Source organism: Perca flavescens, chromosome 1 (genome assembly GCF_004354835.1).
Source record: "Perca flavescens isolate YP-PL-M2 chromosome 1, PFLA_1.0, whole genome shotgun sequence".
NCBI classification, from domain to species: Eukaryota; Metazoa; Chordata; class Actinopteri; order Perciformes; family Percidae; genus Perca; species Perca flavescens.
The window spans coordinates 8,725,075-8,742,569 of record NC_041331.1 but is presented as its reverse complement, the minus strand read 5'-3'; the positions used below and the strand labels follow the sequence as shown (position 1 = coordinate 8,742,569).

The following is a 17,495-nucleotide window of genomic DNA, read 5'->3' as shown; positions in this document are numbered from 1 at the left end:
TAGAGGTTCCGTGGCAGGGGTAGAGACTGTTGGTCAGTGTTCCCAAATATCAATCTTTTTCTTATGTTCTCATAAGAACTCCTTATTTTGTCTCTTCTGATGACATAGTCGATGGTATCAAACTGTTTCTTCAAAATCTCCCAGTCACACCATTGTATAAAGAACACATTTTTAAACCATTTGTTGTATTCATCGTTAGATACAGGATACGGTTTTAACTTCCATTCTTCATGACCACGGGCAGCAACTAACTTCTCCCTTTCACTGCACAAGCTAAGGAAAATAAAATCCTCTGTAGGTCTAGTGAAACGGTCTGCTTCCACACGATAGATACTGGAGCCATTGCGACTATCCCATTGAGACACATACACCAGCTCAGGTAAGCCCGGATTGTCAAGATCCGGACAGGCGACATCACGAAAAAGGCCCCAGTCTTTCACAGAGATTGTACAGGCTGTTTTGGCATTGCTAGATAGTTCCACAGCAACACTAGTGTAAACAGCTAATGTCACGTATCCAGCATTGTAGCGAATTGAATAACTGTATCCGTTGACACCAACATATTCCAGATCAGATGTACATGACTCAGTCATGCTTGTAGGAAAGATCTCCGAACGGAATCGCTTCTTTCTGGGAGCCTGACTCAAACTGCCTGTTGTTCCAGTATTAGGCTCTTCGCATCCCCATAACTCTTCACGGTGGGCTAGGCTCAAACCAAATGTAGTGGGTCCTATTCTAGATGTCTCACCTTCTTCAACAAAAGATGATCCAGATTGTTGTCCAAATGCGTGGAAAGACATGGCTGAAAAACAATTCCTCTTTGCTTGCACCTAGAAGAATTAAAAAGTGAAACTCCAGCTGGCCTTTTGTTGTGGAAAAAACGTGGAAACAAGCTAGCTACCAGAACAGCTAAAAATGGTGGATAAAAAGTGAGCAGTCAGCCTTGAAACAAGGGATTTTTAAACACCACAAACCACACCCTGTAGGGCGTTTTTACAACCCACCAATAGCAAACCCTTCTTAACAGCTAACCATTGGTCTATCAGACGTTTTAACACCTTTTTACAAAATGTAAATAATGCCTCACCCCCACATAAACCATGACGCCAGCTATACATACGTCATCACATCCGCTAGATGCGTGCGCAGTTTCGACGACGGGATGCGCTCCCATATTCGGCCGCTAGATGGCGCTCGCGGTGTGCCGACGTTCGACCGCGACGTCATCACATCCGCTAGATGCGTGCGCAGTTTCGACGATTAGATGCACTACCATATTCGGACACTAGATGGCGCCCGCGAGTACCAGCAACGATTAGATGCAATACCACATTCGGCCACTAGATGGCGTCCGCGGTGTGACGACGTTCGACAGCGACGTCATTACGTTCGCGGTATGCGCGCGCAACTTCGACGATTAGATGCACTACCATATTCGGTCACTAGATGGCGCCCGCGAGTACCAGCAACGATTAGATGCAATACCACATTCGGCCACTAGATGGCTACAGCGAGTACCAACGGGCACCCGCGACGTTACATGCACGCTCATATGACCAGATTACATGGCGGGTTTGCGCGTGCGTGTGATGACGTCACACATGCACGCGCAAAGACGCCATCCTATTACTACTTATGTCCAAGGTAAGTAAAGCTAGCGAGCTAACTTATATCAATTATCAATAAGTAGTTTAAGTAGCTAAGTACATAAGTTACAATCTGTAAAACTGGACTTAAGTTAACAGTTGTGGCTCTATATAGCATTATTATCGAAAGTAGTAAAGTTAGAACATTAGATACTTTATTATTCCGTAGGAAATTCAGGCAGCCTGATAGCTATTAGCCTGTCAAGCACATGTTGCTATCAACACAGATAATTTAGCAAGAGGTTGACGGTCATTGAACATATCCCTCCACTGCATATTGCAGCCCTTTCGATCGTGCCCTGGAGGATATGTCTGCTGCATTACTCCAAAACTAATTACTTATACCAATAGGTAGGAGCTCAACCCAGCCATGGCTAGGTGTCTGGTTCTCAATTGTTTGACGGGCGTAGTAACAATAACTAGGGGCCGTGGCTTTTGCGAACGGTCAATTATTATGGACGTTATCTGACATCTGAGGCGTTTCTGCATCACATTTTCAGCAGGGCGGCTGTGGGTTGACTCCCCACGGTTCTCATAGGCTTTATAAGTCATATGTGAAAAAGCTTAACGTGGTTTAATGTACCTAAACAACGATCAATCATCACCACATTTCTGGTTAGATTTTTTGACAGTTTTCAGTGATTATGAGGAGCAATATGTGAGAGAAATTTGGTAATCACTGATCCTTGTTTAGGTACAAGCTTTTTCCTCGCCATAGGCGCCAATGAAGAAGAAAATGTTAATGTGAGATAATCGTTGAATTTCGGTTTAGTTCTTTTGACAGGCTTAAGTGTTCATTACAAGATATAGCCATGATAAATTTGGTGATCATTGATCGTTGTTGTGGTAGGCCTACATTAAACCACGTTAAGCTTTTTCACGTTAAGCAGAATGTCCCGACAGGGCAGCCAGTGCCTTCCCTGTGGGGATAGAAATTGTTGTGGATTTTTTTGGCATCTGTCGCTAAAGAATTATGTGTTATGGACTTTTTTTTTTTTTTTTTTTTTTTTTAACTAAATTGAGCTTAAGGTTTTCAAAAAAAGTGGTGGGTACAAAATGACTCATGTTAACGTACATTTGATGAAACCTGCATCAGCGTTAGTTGACATTTGTTAGCGAATATTAGCTAACGTTACCTACAGCAATTTATGGTTGCAGACTCTGATGGTTTCTTTCTGTGATTTTCCTTAAGGTAGGCCTACACATCAGTGTCTTTAAAAAAAATAGAGTATTAAAGTAGTAAAGTATTTTAAAGTATTTTATTCCAGACGCCAGCTTTTATTTTGAAAAGTAGAAGCTCGGGGACGGCACCAGGCGGGACGGCATGACATGGGACGCTCCAGGCTGCAGCCATACAGTCTTTGAGAGCCACAGCTGCATATAGTGACATCCTATCATCAGCCTCCTCATGGCTGCATGGAGACAGAGAGAACAGATCCTGGTGGCTTGCATATAACTACATTACCCTTTTTACCTTTACTAATAATTGTAAATAACGTATGCAACAGAACTCGTTATTTTAATAAGGGTGGAAAAAAAGAAAAAAGGAATCCATAATCCACACACGGAAGCACAATAGCAACTGATGATTTTTACCTTTAGTTGTGCATATTTCATGGCTAGTTAATGACCTAAGCCAGGGGTCTTCAACATTTTTTAAACCAAGGACCCCTTAACTGAGAGAGCGATGGATCAGGGACCCCCTACTACATATATTGTATCAAATTAAGTTGCATATTAAACTGGGCCTACAATAACGTGTAGGCGGCCTAAAGCCTTTATACATACCCTTTTAGTGCATAGAATACAAAGCTATTCAAATAATTGTTAACATAATTTCATAAATCATGTTTTAATACTAAATGTGGCAGTGAATCCTTAGGATTACCTGAATCTGTGGATACTGACTAGACTACTTTACCTATAGGCCAGTAAGCCTATCAATGTTTTTTTTTTTTTTTTTTTTTAAATAGGCTTATTTAAATTAGCTAATAAGTTGGAAATCATGTCAAAAAATGTATAATTTGATGCCCCCCTGCAGTAACTATGAGGACCCACCAGGGGTCCTGGACCCCCTGTTGAAGATCTCTGACCTATGCCAAAGTCTACCACAGTCCAGTATTTAGTTTGCTTTAACTGTGAATAGTCACCGGCGACCCAAACTGTATCCAGGAATATCTTTGTAAATTGTACTGCTAAAGAAAAGAGAAATGTGCCGATGGAAAGCTGAAGATCTTGCCGTTATATGGATGTATGTGTTTCATTACAGCACGACATCAAGGGGTGAAGTTTGACCCTGAATTGACCATGCTACTTTTCTTGTTGGTTTTGTGTTTTTCTCAAGTTAAACATTTTTAAAAAGAAAGAAAAGAAACTTGTCTCATCAAATATGATTATTTATTAATGACGGCAGTAAAGCTAGGATAGCATGAAGGCCAGGTAAAAGGGTAGCAGGAGATTTCTTTATAGAGGCCTAATTGTATTTTAATGCCATGTTATTTGAGAAGTAATCTGCTGCACAGAAAAAAAGGAAATTAAACAAAGAACTAAAAGCTAAAAGGGAAAGTGACAGACAACAGGCGAAAACCTGAGTCAATCTCGGTCGGGCTTTTAACAGAGGGAGATAATAACAGAATTATCAGGTATGTAATAGGTCTACTCCATTCATAACACAACTTTAGATTGCGTGATGTGGTTGTATGTCAGTAGCCAACATTAAATTATATCTCCATTCCATTTAGCGCCTGATTTTATTTCTTTTCAGTCCGTGTTTGTGTTGGCCTACTATTTTCTTTTCCCTTGTCCCCCCCTCAGTTTTTTATCGTCATCAACTGCCGCGATATACACATTGCGAAAGACACTCCGTTAGTTGAAAGAAAATATTTGTAGAAAACTGCACTTTATAATGTAACTCATTCTTTTTTTAGTGGTGCCTTTTATATTCAATTAAATGTTCAATATGTTTAATAAAAGAATGTTGGAAATTATTTCCTTTTTAATTTGTTTTAAATTTAATAAGAAATTTGTTGCATTTTAGCAGAATTCTGAAAGCAGCAGAAGTGCAGAACTGAGTACACTTTAATATCCGTTTACTTATCGCAAGTAATATTGGCAAAATTCAAAAAACTTTATTGCATATTTTCCTCATATCATGCAGCTCTATTCCCTTGTAAATAGTCACTCTTAAATGCAGTACCGTAGTTAGTAAAGTAAATCAATTACTTTTGAGAGAAATAACTAGTAACTTAAAAACACCATTTTAATTTAGCTTCCAAATCACTTCACAAAACATATATTATACATCTTTATCATTTATTGAAATGTAAGAGACGTGATAGCTTGGAATAGTTCTCTACTTGTGCTAAGAGCTTCAGAAGTGAAGATGGGTTGTATGGGAAGAGTTTATTTGTCTGCAGCCTGGTCACCACCTCTCTGAGCTCTGACATACAGATGACTGCCCTGGCTAATGTTTCCCAGGCCACCTGTCCTGGCTGAGGCGCCATGTTTGGACCGGATGTTTGCTCACTCTGCAACACCGGCAGGGATGGCCCTTCTGCTCTTCTTTCCAAAGTGGAGTTAGGTCGACTCAGTAATACTGTGGAGTCAGACGCCTCATATTGTTTCTGCCTGATAGGTACTGGTGGTCCACTGATCTCTTGTTTCACATCCAAGGCACTAAATGTACTTTTGTCACATACAGACGCCGCTGGTTCATCCTGAGAAACCTCCATGTTCTCTGGATCAGACTCGTCAGAACTATCATACTCTACCAGGTGAAAACCAGCAGCCAAACTGACCCTTCCCACTTGTGAAGTTACACCTGTGGACTGGGCACAGGAGCTGAATTTAACCCGATCCGGCTCACCTTTGCACGTCACCTTTAAAGTATCAGCAGCACATAAGGCAGTAACGGACTGCTGCATATGTGGCGAGCAGATTCTTCCGCACGCTGCAGTGAAGCCCTGCCAATCTGCTCGCAGGAACTTGAGGTATCGCACAAAGTACTCCAGGAAGCAGGTTTCAGTGGAAATGAGGAAGTCCAGGAGGATGCTGTGGTCGAAGGAGATGCTCTGAAGCAGCAGCAGGAAGTGGCAGTGAGGGTTGCAGCCAGAGGCACAGGCTGCCTCCAACACAGCAACGTCATCCAGCCCAGAACACATTCTGCAGGGAGAAACATCAGAGAATCCCAGTGAAACTTGATGCAGTCTGTGTTGTTTTTAGTCTCTCATTATGTGCTAAGGTTTATCTGCCTAATCTGTTCACCTTTTACCCAGTCACCAATAGTGGTTGCTGAACTGATGTGTCAAACAACAAGGCACAGTGCTGTGAAAAGCTGTGTGTAAGCTGAACACCCCTTTCTGACATTATACTGTAACCAATGTTGGGAGTAACACATTACTAATACAGTTTCGGTAATATCATACCCGCAGAGCTGTATAGTAACGAAGTAGAACCACTGTACTTAAGTACTAAAAGGCTGTATCTGTACTCTACTGGAGTATTATTTTTTTCTCCTACTTCCACTTTTACTTGAGTACATATTTTCGATGAGTTTAATACTTTTACTCCAATACATTTGTTATGTGCTGCATCTTTACTCATTAGTGTTGTGAATTCCTCACGCTACGAAGACGGTGTAGGTTACAGTGTGTGTGTACGTTAGTTACGTAATTTACGTAAGAAATCTCAGAGATCGCGTCGTGTTTCTTTTCATTACGGTTGCAAGTTCAGAAGTTAGAAACAATGTAAGTTTGTACTCTATTTAGCTATTGTTGCAGCAGATTAATCTATTCCCGAGTTGTTTCAGTCTGCAGTGAGTACTGAATGTTAACCGTCTGACCCTGTGATGTGAAGCTCCTAGTTTATCTGTATTTTGCTAGCTTGCTAACTCTCCTGTTCATCACGTTACTAGCTAGTGTGTGATAAGTTTTTTTGGGGGCTTTAATCGTTACTGTGCTGGAGAGGATGTTCATTTTACTTACACAGTGTGGTAATTGTACATTTTATTTCAGTATTTGTTAATATTTGTTATTTTTAATATAATATATTTAATATTTGTTAATTCCTTTGGCTACAGCCTTGGCTAAACATTTGACATAATATAAACAATATGATATTCAAACTTTTGACTGCTTTCTTTAATAACTCAATAACACAATACTTGTACTTTTATTTTCAGTACTTCAGTAGTAAAATAAAATAAACTACTTGCAATACTGAAGTACAAAAAATGTTGAATACTTTAGTACTTCTACTTATGTGTGATGCTTAACTTTTTTGATAGAGCGCTTGTACTTTTACTCAAGTATGGGTCTCTAGTACTTTATACACGTCTGCATACCCGTTACAATCTCAATAACGCAAGTTACAACGCATTTTAACCCGAAATTAAATGGTGTTTTGTTTTTTTAAGAATTCACCAACATTTTGGCACCAGAGAAAAAAAGTCAGTGAGTAATATTTCCTGTTGCTGGAATTCAATGGTTGAGATGACTGCAGGGACGGATTCTACATTTGCAAGATGGACATTATTTTCAGGAGTTATTACGCTGTGTTGAAGCGAGCTGCCCTGTCACTGTTCCTGTGTTTAGAGCCAGAACCAGAGACGGTACGGACAACATCTGTGTCCCAACAGGTAATATACGGACAACATCTGTGTCCCAGCAGGTAACTGTAAAGGCGCTGACACGCGATAATCGGCTGTTGGACAGGCAAGGTCAGTGGCTTGAATCTGTACGGTGTGTTCATTTTGGCCCGATTTGACATGCATCGCCCTGCCGGCAGTCGGACTCAAATGACCCATTTGATTGGTAGAGTGCCAACCCAGAAACGGGGAGCGGAATGAGTGTGACTAGAGTCTCTCAAAATCTCAAATATCTGAAATTAAGACAGATTCAGCAATATAATATAACTAATTACTCTCAAATTACAGTAATTAGTAATCTATATTGTATTACATTTTGGACGTAACTTGCCCAACACTGACATACAGTTGATGCAAATGAATGACATTCGTCTGTACGCCTGTTGTACCTGTGATGGAGAAATATGGAAAACAAAGCTTTGGCGGTCTCCATCATGTCGTCGTCCTGTTCTCCAAACAGCAGGCTGACCCAGCAGCACCGATGAGTGTTCTCTGTCAGCTGGACACTGCACCGCCTCAGGAAACCCCACAGACTCTGCAGATACCCAGAAACCTCGGTGGCACTGTCCACCCCTGCTGTGAGATGACAAAGGCAAGTATCAGCATAACCCAGTGTTTTTCTCCAATCAATTATGTATTTTTTAATGGCGCACACAGATCAGTGGCCTCCAGCCCTTACCCCTTGTAAAGTCGCTATAGACTGTAAATACAGTCTATGGAAGTCTCACACCATGTGCATGACTTCAGGATCAGAGGCTATCCAGAGGCTATTGTTAGTAGTAGCATTTGGCTGGTGGTCTTGCCTTTGGATTAACTGTACTACTAAACCGTAGAACACCGCGTCCCCACGGCTGTGAAAGCTCACCGATCATCATTCAGCAGAGTCTGGTTGTTGAAAATTAAATATCTTGTCTTTGTAGTGTATTCACTTCAATATAGGTTGAAAAGGATTTGCAAATCATTGTATTCTGTTTTTATTTACGTTTTACCTAACGTGCCAACTTCATTGGAATTGGGGTTTGTAAAAGGTCTTGACATTTTGCATTAGGGCTGGATCCGAATATTTGAATATTCGTTTGAAAGGTAGGTATTCGATTTTAAATTTTAATATCCGTTGTTTTTTTTAAATGTGCATGCAGGCTGAAATTTACTGTTGTGTTTTGTTGGTATTAAGCCGGTAGCTGCTGGCTAATTTATGCAGCACTATGTCGTCCATCTCAGACAGGAACGGAGAACAGTTAAGTTACAGCGAGCTGTCTGATGTGTGTAGAGGTCTGTAAGGTTATACTGTAGCAGCCTGGTGTCGTTTTCAGGCGATTTGCTAAAGGTAGAGATAGTACGACAGTTCATAATGCTAATACTCTAGTGAGGCACTAGCTGGCTTAGCATTCATTCACCAACACTGCGTCGGTCGTCACTCGTCGGACAGTCCAGCTATTCGCTGTTGATAAGTACCAAAGCTTCGAAGCTCAAAAAAAAATTCGCTACAGCCCTAAATTGCATAAGTCTAAAGTTCACTTTAAACCCAGCACCATCTCCTTCAAACTTTTATCATGTGACATCAATCCAAAAAATAAACACAATACATACAATATATACTGTATGTGTACCAGTGTTGGGATTTTTATCATGGATTCTAGAGCTGCGAAAGATTAATCGATTAGTTGTCAATTATTACATTAATTACCAACTATTTTGATAAATCGAATAATTGGTTTGAGTCATTTATGAAAAAAGTAAGAATTCTCTGATTGGAGCTTGTTAAATGTAAATATTTTCTAGTTTCTTCACTCCTCTGTGACAGTAAACTAAATATCTTTGAGTTGTGGACAAAACAAGACTTTCTTCTTCTTGGGCTTTTGGGAAACACTGAACCACATTTTTCACCATTTTCTGTCAGTTTATAGACCAAACAACTAATCAATTAAATCGAGAAAATAATCAACAATGAAATTAATCTTTAGTTACATCCTAGTCTTGCATTGCCAGACCTTCCTGTCTGGCTAGTCCACACAGCATTCTGGGATGGGAGAAATATATGCTCTGGTTTATTGGCATTTTTTTCAACCAATCACAATCGTCCTGGGCAGCGCTAAGCTAAGTGCCTCTGCAAAATAGCCTCGGGAAGGAACTTTTTTGGTGGAACGTGTTCACTCACAGGATGTTTTAGTCGTGCAACTGAAAACTTAGTCTAGCTGGCTGTCTGGATTTACCCTGCAGAGATCTGAGAAGCAGTTAACCATAGTCCTCATAAATCCACCGGAGTTTAGAATTACAACACAAAGAAAGGGGAAGCTAACGGACATCTGGCCGAAAAGAGCAGCACCGGAGCATTCCCGGAAGTGGAACGTCATGGATATAGACTAATTGCAGCCCTACTGGATTCTCACCTGTTCCCCCAGCTGTTTGTATGTGAAGCTCCATGGACTTGAGAAGAAGCAGGCTGACAGCTCTCAGCATCACACAGTCTGGTTTCTGATCTTCTTCCCCTCTGATGCATCTGGTCCCCCCAAAGAATGAGGAAGACTCCACTTGAACACTGTGTAACCAATCAGTAGCCATGGCTGTTAAGACACTCTGAGACAGCACACTCATATCCGAGTCGAAGTGCTTGTGTTTCAGCCCAGTGAGCAGCCCTTCTCCTAAAGACCAGTCCTCTCCGGCCTTCTGAAGAACGGCTCTCTTCAGAAGCAGCAGCGCTCGCTTTTTGACAAAATACTCTGAGGAGCAGCTGATTGTCATCAGGAGTGCTGAGGAGTGAACATAGGTCATTCTCGGACTCTCCAGACAGATGCCAGCTCCACATGTCACACTGCATGCAGTCAGCAGCTCCAGCAGGTCCAGCAGGAGGCAGAAGGTTGTTCCCCAGCGTCCGCTGCTGCTGGGAAGATCCACCAAACACTGCGTTGTCTTGTCTCTCTCCTTAGGGAGAAACTTTGAACATAGAGTACTTAGGCTGGAGTCAAAAGCTGACAGAAGTTTCCCAAGGATTTCTGATGGAAGAAAATACATGCATTTAAAAATGAGAGATTAGACACAACAACAAAACAAGGATCACACTGCAAGTAGACTCACATTGCCAGACCTTCCTCCGAGGAGGGTCTGGCTAGTCCACACAACATTTTGGGATGGGAGAAAAACGTGCCCTGGTTTATTGGCATTTCTTAAAACCAGTCACAATCTTCATGGGCGGTGCTAAGTGCTGAGCAGAGCCACGGTGCCGCTATAAAAAATAAAAAAATAGCCTCGGGAAGGAATTTGTTTTGGTGGAACGTGTATGTCCAAAAGTTGAAACAGAAAACTCAGATTGGACAGATAGTCTAACTAGCTCTCTGGATTTACCCTGCAGTGATCTGAGGAGCAGTAAACCATAGTCCTCATAAATCCAGTTTAAAATTCAAACACAAAGAAAGTGAAAGCTAACGGATAACCGCCTGAAAAGAGTGACATCCACGGTAATTTCCGGCAGCACCTGAGCAATTCCGGAAGTTGACATTTAATTGACAGAACTTTCCAGTTTCTAAAATGTGTGGATTTATCTGCATTTAGTACTTTTACTTTTAATACTTTAAGCACATTTTCTTGATGATACTTACCAAAGCAGGACTTTTACTTGTAACAGAGAATTTTTACATTGTGGTATTAGCACTATTAATTAAGTAAAGGATCTGAATACTTCTTCCACCACTGTTTATGTTATGCGTTAACATAAAGGAATGAATATCATCTGATATACCATTATGGTTATTTTATTTTTGTAAAGATATTTTTTGGCAATTTCAATTATGCGGTTACTTGGCATGGGCTCTATCTATCGGTATTTGCCTTAATCCAGTATCAACCGGGCTATAGTTTGTATTTTCAAAAACTTTCCTGTAGCACATTTTATGAGCCACTCAGTGTCCTAGGTTTGGGAGATAACAATGACAGTGATGCACAGTATGACGGTCCTGGATCAGGGAAACAAAAAGCAGAGAATATGTGAGCTGGCTGATGAGCATGAAGTTCTGCTGTGACCAACAAGGTTGATAAGAGTTCACACATCAGCAGAGTTTGGCTGTCACAGGTTTAAGCTAAATCAGGATTTCTACAGGTTTCACCAAGTCATATTTAAGACTTTTTAAGACCATTATGAATTAAATTTAAGACCTATATCACAACATAAAAAAAATGTTGTAGTCCGAAAACATTGTCTCAAACAATTCCCCGATTTCCTCATTGGCATTATACGACTGGTGTCTAGATCGGCTGCAATATAAGTTGCATGTTGGTCTCATTTGTAGTTGTAACACAGCAAATTATATTTGGACTAGCGACTGAAACAACTACAACAACAACATTCTAAAGCACTGCAGGAACATTTCAATGAGCATTAGAGGTAGCGTTACTAATGACGTAGGAAAATTAAGACATGTTTAAAATTATTAAAATGTAAGACTTTTTAAGGCCTACAATTTTGACTTTGACTTTTTAAGACCCCGCAGAAACCCTGTAAATGAACAGAGCTTCTGCTCACAGTGTGAATGGAAAAAAAACTAACAGGTTTTACCTCGATGAGCTCCTTTAAGAAGTCGTTTTAAGACTTCAGTCAGTGACCACAGACATTTGTCCAATTCAGGACCGGGGAGTGAGATGTAAAATGCCTGCACACACTTCTTCTGCCAGACAGGACTGACTGTACCCTGAGAAATCAAAGTCCATATCATACACATATAATGTTGGAACATAAACTCAGCAAAAAAAGAAACGTCCTCTCACTTTAAACTGCTTTTATTTTCAGCCAACTTAACATGCGTAAAACTTTGTATGAACATAAAAAAATTCAACTACTAAGAAATAAACTCAACATTTAACAGACATGTGATTAACAGAAATGGAAAAATGTGTCCTTGAACAAAGGATGGTCAAAATCAAAAGTTGCAGAACAGGGGAAGACAGGGAAGATGATTTGTGTGTGATTTGCTGCAAGACAGTAAAGTCTTGTGTGTTCTGCCATGGCCAGCGAAGAGCCCGGATCTCAATCCCAGCACACCTGTTGGATCAAAGGGTAAGGGCGAGAACCATGCCCCCCAGAAATGTCCAGGAACTCGCAGGTGCCTTGGTGGAAGAGTAGGGTAACATCTCACAACAAGAACTGGCAAACCTGGTGCAGTCCATGAGGAGGAGATGCACTGCAGTACTTAATGCAGCTGGTGGCCACACCACATACTGACTGTGACTTTTGATTTTGACCATCCTTTGTTCAGGGACACATTCTTCCATGAAACATTGTTCAGTTTATTTCTTAGTAGTTTAATTTTTTTTATGTTCATACAAAGTTGTACGCATGTTAACTTGGCTGAAAATAAAAGCAGTTGAAAGTGAGAGGACGTTTATTTTTTTTTTGATAAGTACAATATGTCAGATTCAATATAAAGCTAGTATTGGTCAAGTAATCACGTCTTAATATTTACATCTAAACCCTACCACTTCTTCATCTTCTCCTGACCTGTTGGTCTTTCTATTCCAAATTTGTACAGCAGCTTTTAGGCCAAACTCTTTGCATCATCGTTGCTCACTGACAGTGTCATTTATTTCAGGCATTTTTCTATAACAAGAAACACTGAAGAACTTATTGATATGGCATGTACAGAGCTCATACTTCCCTATACTTTTCTAAAAGGGAGATTATATATATGAGTGTTAATTTGGTGTGGTTAAAGAAAGTTTACCAGTAAAGAAGTTTGAAACAAAAGAGACGGAGTGCGTATGAAGTAAATGAACGTCCTACTGTTTGTGACTAGTAATGTTCCCACCTTTCATGCTGTATTGAGGAATGCCATGTATTATAGTTTGTGTAAATGTAATTATAATGGCTTTAACTGACCCCACACAGAGTGACACAAGGTATTATGGAAACATTGGAACAAATGTCTGTATGTGTTTTGAGCACTTATGAACTTCAATGTATAGAACTTTTTGTCTGGTCTGTGTTGTTGTGTTTCACATACTTTTATACTGATATGGTATGTGTGTCTGAAATAAAGTTGAATTGAAGAAGTTTTCTAAGCAAACTTTGCTGTCTGTGTTTCTTAAAATCTGGACTGCAGCCCTGGGGACTCACAGATTTGTGGAGCTGATAGAGCACCCACGTTGATACAGTCTTTGCAGCCAGGTGTGAGATGATCTGGTCCTCAGCCTGGAAATGCTGCATCTGTGGAATAGTGCTCTTTTAAGATATCACTGTAGAAACCACGTACGGTGTTAAAATGTATTTGTGTGTTTTTGTAGTCAGCCTGAGGAGGAGTGGGGCACTTACAAGTAGTGACATGAGATCCATGTCTTGAAACAACACCGTCAGCATCTCCACGCAGTATAAGGTGACTGCTGGAGACAGGCTGCGAGACGTCAGGTTGGAGGTAATCTTCTCCACCAGAGTCACACTGATGTAGCTCAGCTCCGCTCTGTTCACACGGCGATTCTCGGAAGGAGCACACTCTCTGTCCTCGCCGGGGACCAGTCCGGAAAATATCACGCAGGCCACACATTGGCTGGGGCATGTTCCCATCAGAAAACATGTGTACGCCTCTGTCAGACAGTCAAAGCGCTCTCTCATGGTGGAGAGGTCTCTGCAGCTCGCTGAGTGTTCCATGGTGCTGCCTCTTCCGTGTGAAACCATAGACTGTTACTATTAATAGTTACATTCATAAACTGTCTATGGTGTTGCTGCTGCTCTTCCTGCTGCTCTTCCTGCTGCTCTTCCTCCTCCTCTTCTTCTTCTTCTTCTTCTTCTTTATTCTTCTTCTTCCATTTAATGGCGGATTGCAAACAACGTTTATATGCATACCGCCACCTACTGTACAGGAGTGTGTAACATCATGTCATTTTACAATTATCTTAAATTCTACTCATCAACCTGTGTCTTTTAAAATTTTTAATTAGTGCCTTTCTGGTGATTCTTATCTCCTCTCCCTCTCCTTCGGATCTCAGTATCCCTATCAGATTACACTCCCGCCCTGCCTCCTGAACGCTATCTTTAAACACCCGTCTTTCCACCTCATTCAATGTGCAGTACAATATGACATGTTCAGCATTTTCTTTAACCCCACAGTTTTCACAGTTTTTACTCTTTTTCCCCCACTAAAAACAAGGTGCTATTCAGTCCTGTATGATCCACCCTGAGTCTTGTCATTATAAGTTTCTCCCTCCTGGTCCTTTCCGTATAATTCTTTATACTGACAGACTTTTGTATTTTATAATATCCCCTTCCTTTTCGGTCTTCCTCCCACCATTTCTGCCATATTTCAATTCCTTTCTTCTGAACCACAGCTTTTCCTTGTCCTTTTCCTAGTGGAATTGGAACTGTTATTTCCTTTAGTAAAGCCTCTTTAGCTAGTTTGTCTGCACCTTTGCTCCCTTTCACCCCCTAATGTGCTGGCACCCAACAAAACTGAACATCTATGCCACCCCAATGTAATCTTAGCAAACAGTGATGAAGTTCTATAAGTAGGTCTTCTCTGACAGATGTAATTGACTGTATGCTTTTTATGACAGAGTCTGTACATAATACCACCCTATCAAGTCTGACCTCTTTAACCCACTGTAATGCAATGATGGCTGCCACTATTTCTGCTGTATATAACATTGACTGTAAATATTAATGGACAAAGCATCCAGTTCCGCGAAATGCTAGCAAATGCGGAAGTGCCTTAAACCTACATTCTATCAGAATTCCAGCAGGAGCCAACAAGTGCGGTTGCAAAAGGAGCTCGGTTTCTGTAGAAGTCTATGAGAAAGTGACCCACTTCTCACTTGATTTATTACTTCAGTAAACATTTTCATAATTAGTTTATGGTCTCAATGGCTAGTTCTAAGTCATCTGCAATACAGAATTATGTAAATTTTTTTAATTATGGTCTCGTTGATTATAAAATCGACAATAAAGCAGAGTGTGTTTTATGATGGTGGTTATGATGTAATTGACAGTTCGCGGCCTGTCAATCATGACAGAGGTTTAGTAAAGCTTATCCATGGCACGTGAACTTCATTTTGGGGGTTGACCACGCTTTTGTCGTAGTGACAGTTGGTCGACTGTGGTCGCCTAATAATGTCTTGTTCAGCGTTCGGTTGTATGACAAGACACTCAAATGAGTCGGCAGTTCAGTTTTTTCAGTAAGTAACATTACATTTTGTTTTAATACTGTTTTTCGTTAGCCAACATTAGCATCCCAATTAATATCAGTTAGCTAGCTAGATTGCACCTTGCTAACCAAGCTAGGAGGCTAACTAATAACGTTATACAGACCGAATAAACAGATTAAAATATAGGTATACGTGCAGTTTAGTAAATTCCCAGTAACGTAACCCCATTTGTACAGGTCCTATCCCCTGACCAATATGCTATCCTAACCTTAACCACTCAAGGTCAAATGCCTAACTCCAACCAATCGAGCTGCTTCGTATGGCGGGTCTTGGCGTGGCCATAGTGGAATTTGGGACACTAAACTGCACGTAAACCTAAAAGATATATATTTAACATTACAGTCGTTTACAGTAGGTATGCACAACGGTCTCGCTGGTGAACTGTTTTTAACCATATGTGGTATTATTGCAAATAGGTGCGCATGTAATGGTAATGTTAGCTTAAAATCAAAGCCTGATATAGCTAACGTTATAGTGCAAATTCATAAACCCTATTTGCACGGGATTAGAATCATTTTGGGACCGCGTGTGATTTAGAAATTACCCCTTCACATCTGAGTTTTGTGTGGCGCATTTGCACGGGACAAGCAGAGACTGCTTTTACTTGAATATACTGAAATATATGTACCCCGAGAGTTGGGCAACGTTACCCGGAGGCGTGCGAAGGACGGCACACATGAAAAAATGATATATTATTGTAAAGTTATATTAGTGTTCTATCTTGAAAAAAACTTAAAATTTATATTATTGTCACATCTTAACTTAATCTATTAAATATACATTTTAATAATTTTCATCGCTGATGCATACAGCAGATGTGGTGCCTTGTTAGCGTACATTGACAAAACACCTTATGGATATGAGTTCTGTGAGATAGCTGCTCCTCCCAGCAAGACCCCTCACGTTCATAAAAATGCCTTGAATTGAAATCGGACTGTTAGCTTTTGTTAGCTTTGTAAGACCTTGGGGTAGCTGTGATATAAGTGCCGTGACGAAATTCAAACTGTAAATATATTATAGTTAGTTAAAGTCAAAGGGTGACTTTGCCCTGTGTATGGAGCCCAGCAGGCTGCCGCTTTCTCGTCAGACTGTGTGGAGCTCCTAAAGTCAGACACGTCTTACCAAATTTGCAATTAGCCATCAATTTTAATGAAACGGCCCATATTTGAGCTTTATATAGGCCTAGTTGATTTCTCGCATAAAAAAGTCTCAGAAGTGAATTTGGTAACAAAACATTGCAGTGTCTGGAATATGAGTCCTGTTGTCTCGTCTCTAAGTGTGCGCAGCTCATCTAAATATTCATGAGCATACCATATTTGGAAGAAAAGCAAAGTAGGTAAGGACTGCTAGCCAGTCAGAAGCGGAGCATGAGGGTGTACCACCCAACAGCTAGGCGAGCATTATAACGTGGTTATAAAGTGATGCAAAGTGACGAGCGCTTGTTACGGAAGTAAAGGCTGGACTACAGTAGACCTGATTGGAGCATGCAACATGTTTCACCAAAACAAGTTCCTTCCCAAGACTATTTTGCAGTGTCACCATTGCTTCGTCCGGCACTTAGCAGCGCCCAAGAAGATTGTGATTGGTTTAAAGAAATGTCAATAAACCAGAGCATGTTTTTCTTCCATCCTGGAAGGCTGTGTGGACTAGCCAGACCCTCCGCAGCAGCACTGTGGACGAAGGTCTGGCAATGTGAGACTAGCTTTGTGAGACTAGCTTTAGGACTGGAACCCCTGGGTGAAAGGCCTGTGTTTGTTTGACCCATCCACCATCCCAACCTGCCTCCTTATGGAATTTGTCACTATAAACGTTCATATAAGATGGGGGAGGACAATCTACAGTATGTGGCAGTGTGCTGTGAGGACAGGAAGATGAAGAGAGCAGTCTGCATTTTGGTTTAATAGTAAATCTACATACCTTAATATATATATATATATATATATATATATATATATATATATATATATATATATATATATATATATATACACAGAACAACAGACAAATGGTCAAATCACTGTAGA

At 40.6% G+C, this 17,495-nt stretch overlaps 1 protein-coding gene across 2 annotated transcripts; it reads right to left on the bottom strand.

Annotated features, from left to right (window-relative positions):
- Positions 1-4,890: 4,890 nt before the first annotated feature.
- lins1 (lines homolog 1) lies at positions 4,891-14,053 on the bottom strand. Of its 2 annotated transcripts, none has more exons than XM_028585624.1 (6): positions 13,589-14,053; positions 13,394-13,483; positions 11,840-11,972; positions 9,681-10,283; positions 7,680-7,866; positions 4,891-5,807 (listed from the first exon to the last, which is right to left on the bottom strand). In XM_028585624.1, exons 1-6 carry the CDS (start codon positions 13,946-13,948, stop codon positions 4,955-4,957), a joined length of 2,226 nt encoding a protein of 741 aa, XP_028441425.1. In that variant the 5' UTR covers positions 13,949-14,053; the 3' UTR covers positions 4,891-4,954. The 2 variants fall into 2 exon arrangements, with proteins under 2 accessions (XP_028441425.1, XP_028441433.1); XM_028585632.1 differs by having other exon boundaries at positions 7,680-7,863.
- Positions 14,054-17,495: the final 3,442 nt, after the last annotated feature.

What these genes read in the sequence shown, in the direction of transcription:
- lins1 (XM_028585624.1), bottom strand. Translation starts at nt 13,948, where the DNA reads ATGGTTTCACACGGAAGAGGCAGCACCATGGAACACTCAGCGAGCTGC. An exon ending in TCTTAAAGGAGCTCATCGAG is followed by an intron (nt 10,284 to 11,839) that starts GTAAAACCTGTT and finishes TTCTTCCATCAG; the next exon opens with AAATCCTTGGGAAACTTCTG. An exon ending in TCCATATTTCTCCATCACAG is followed by an intron (nt 5,808 to 7,679) that starts GTACAACAGGCG and finishes TTCTCCCTGCAG; the next exon opens with AATGTGTTCTGGGCTGGATG.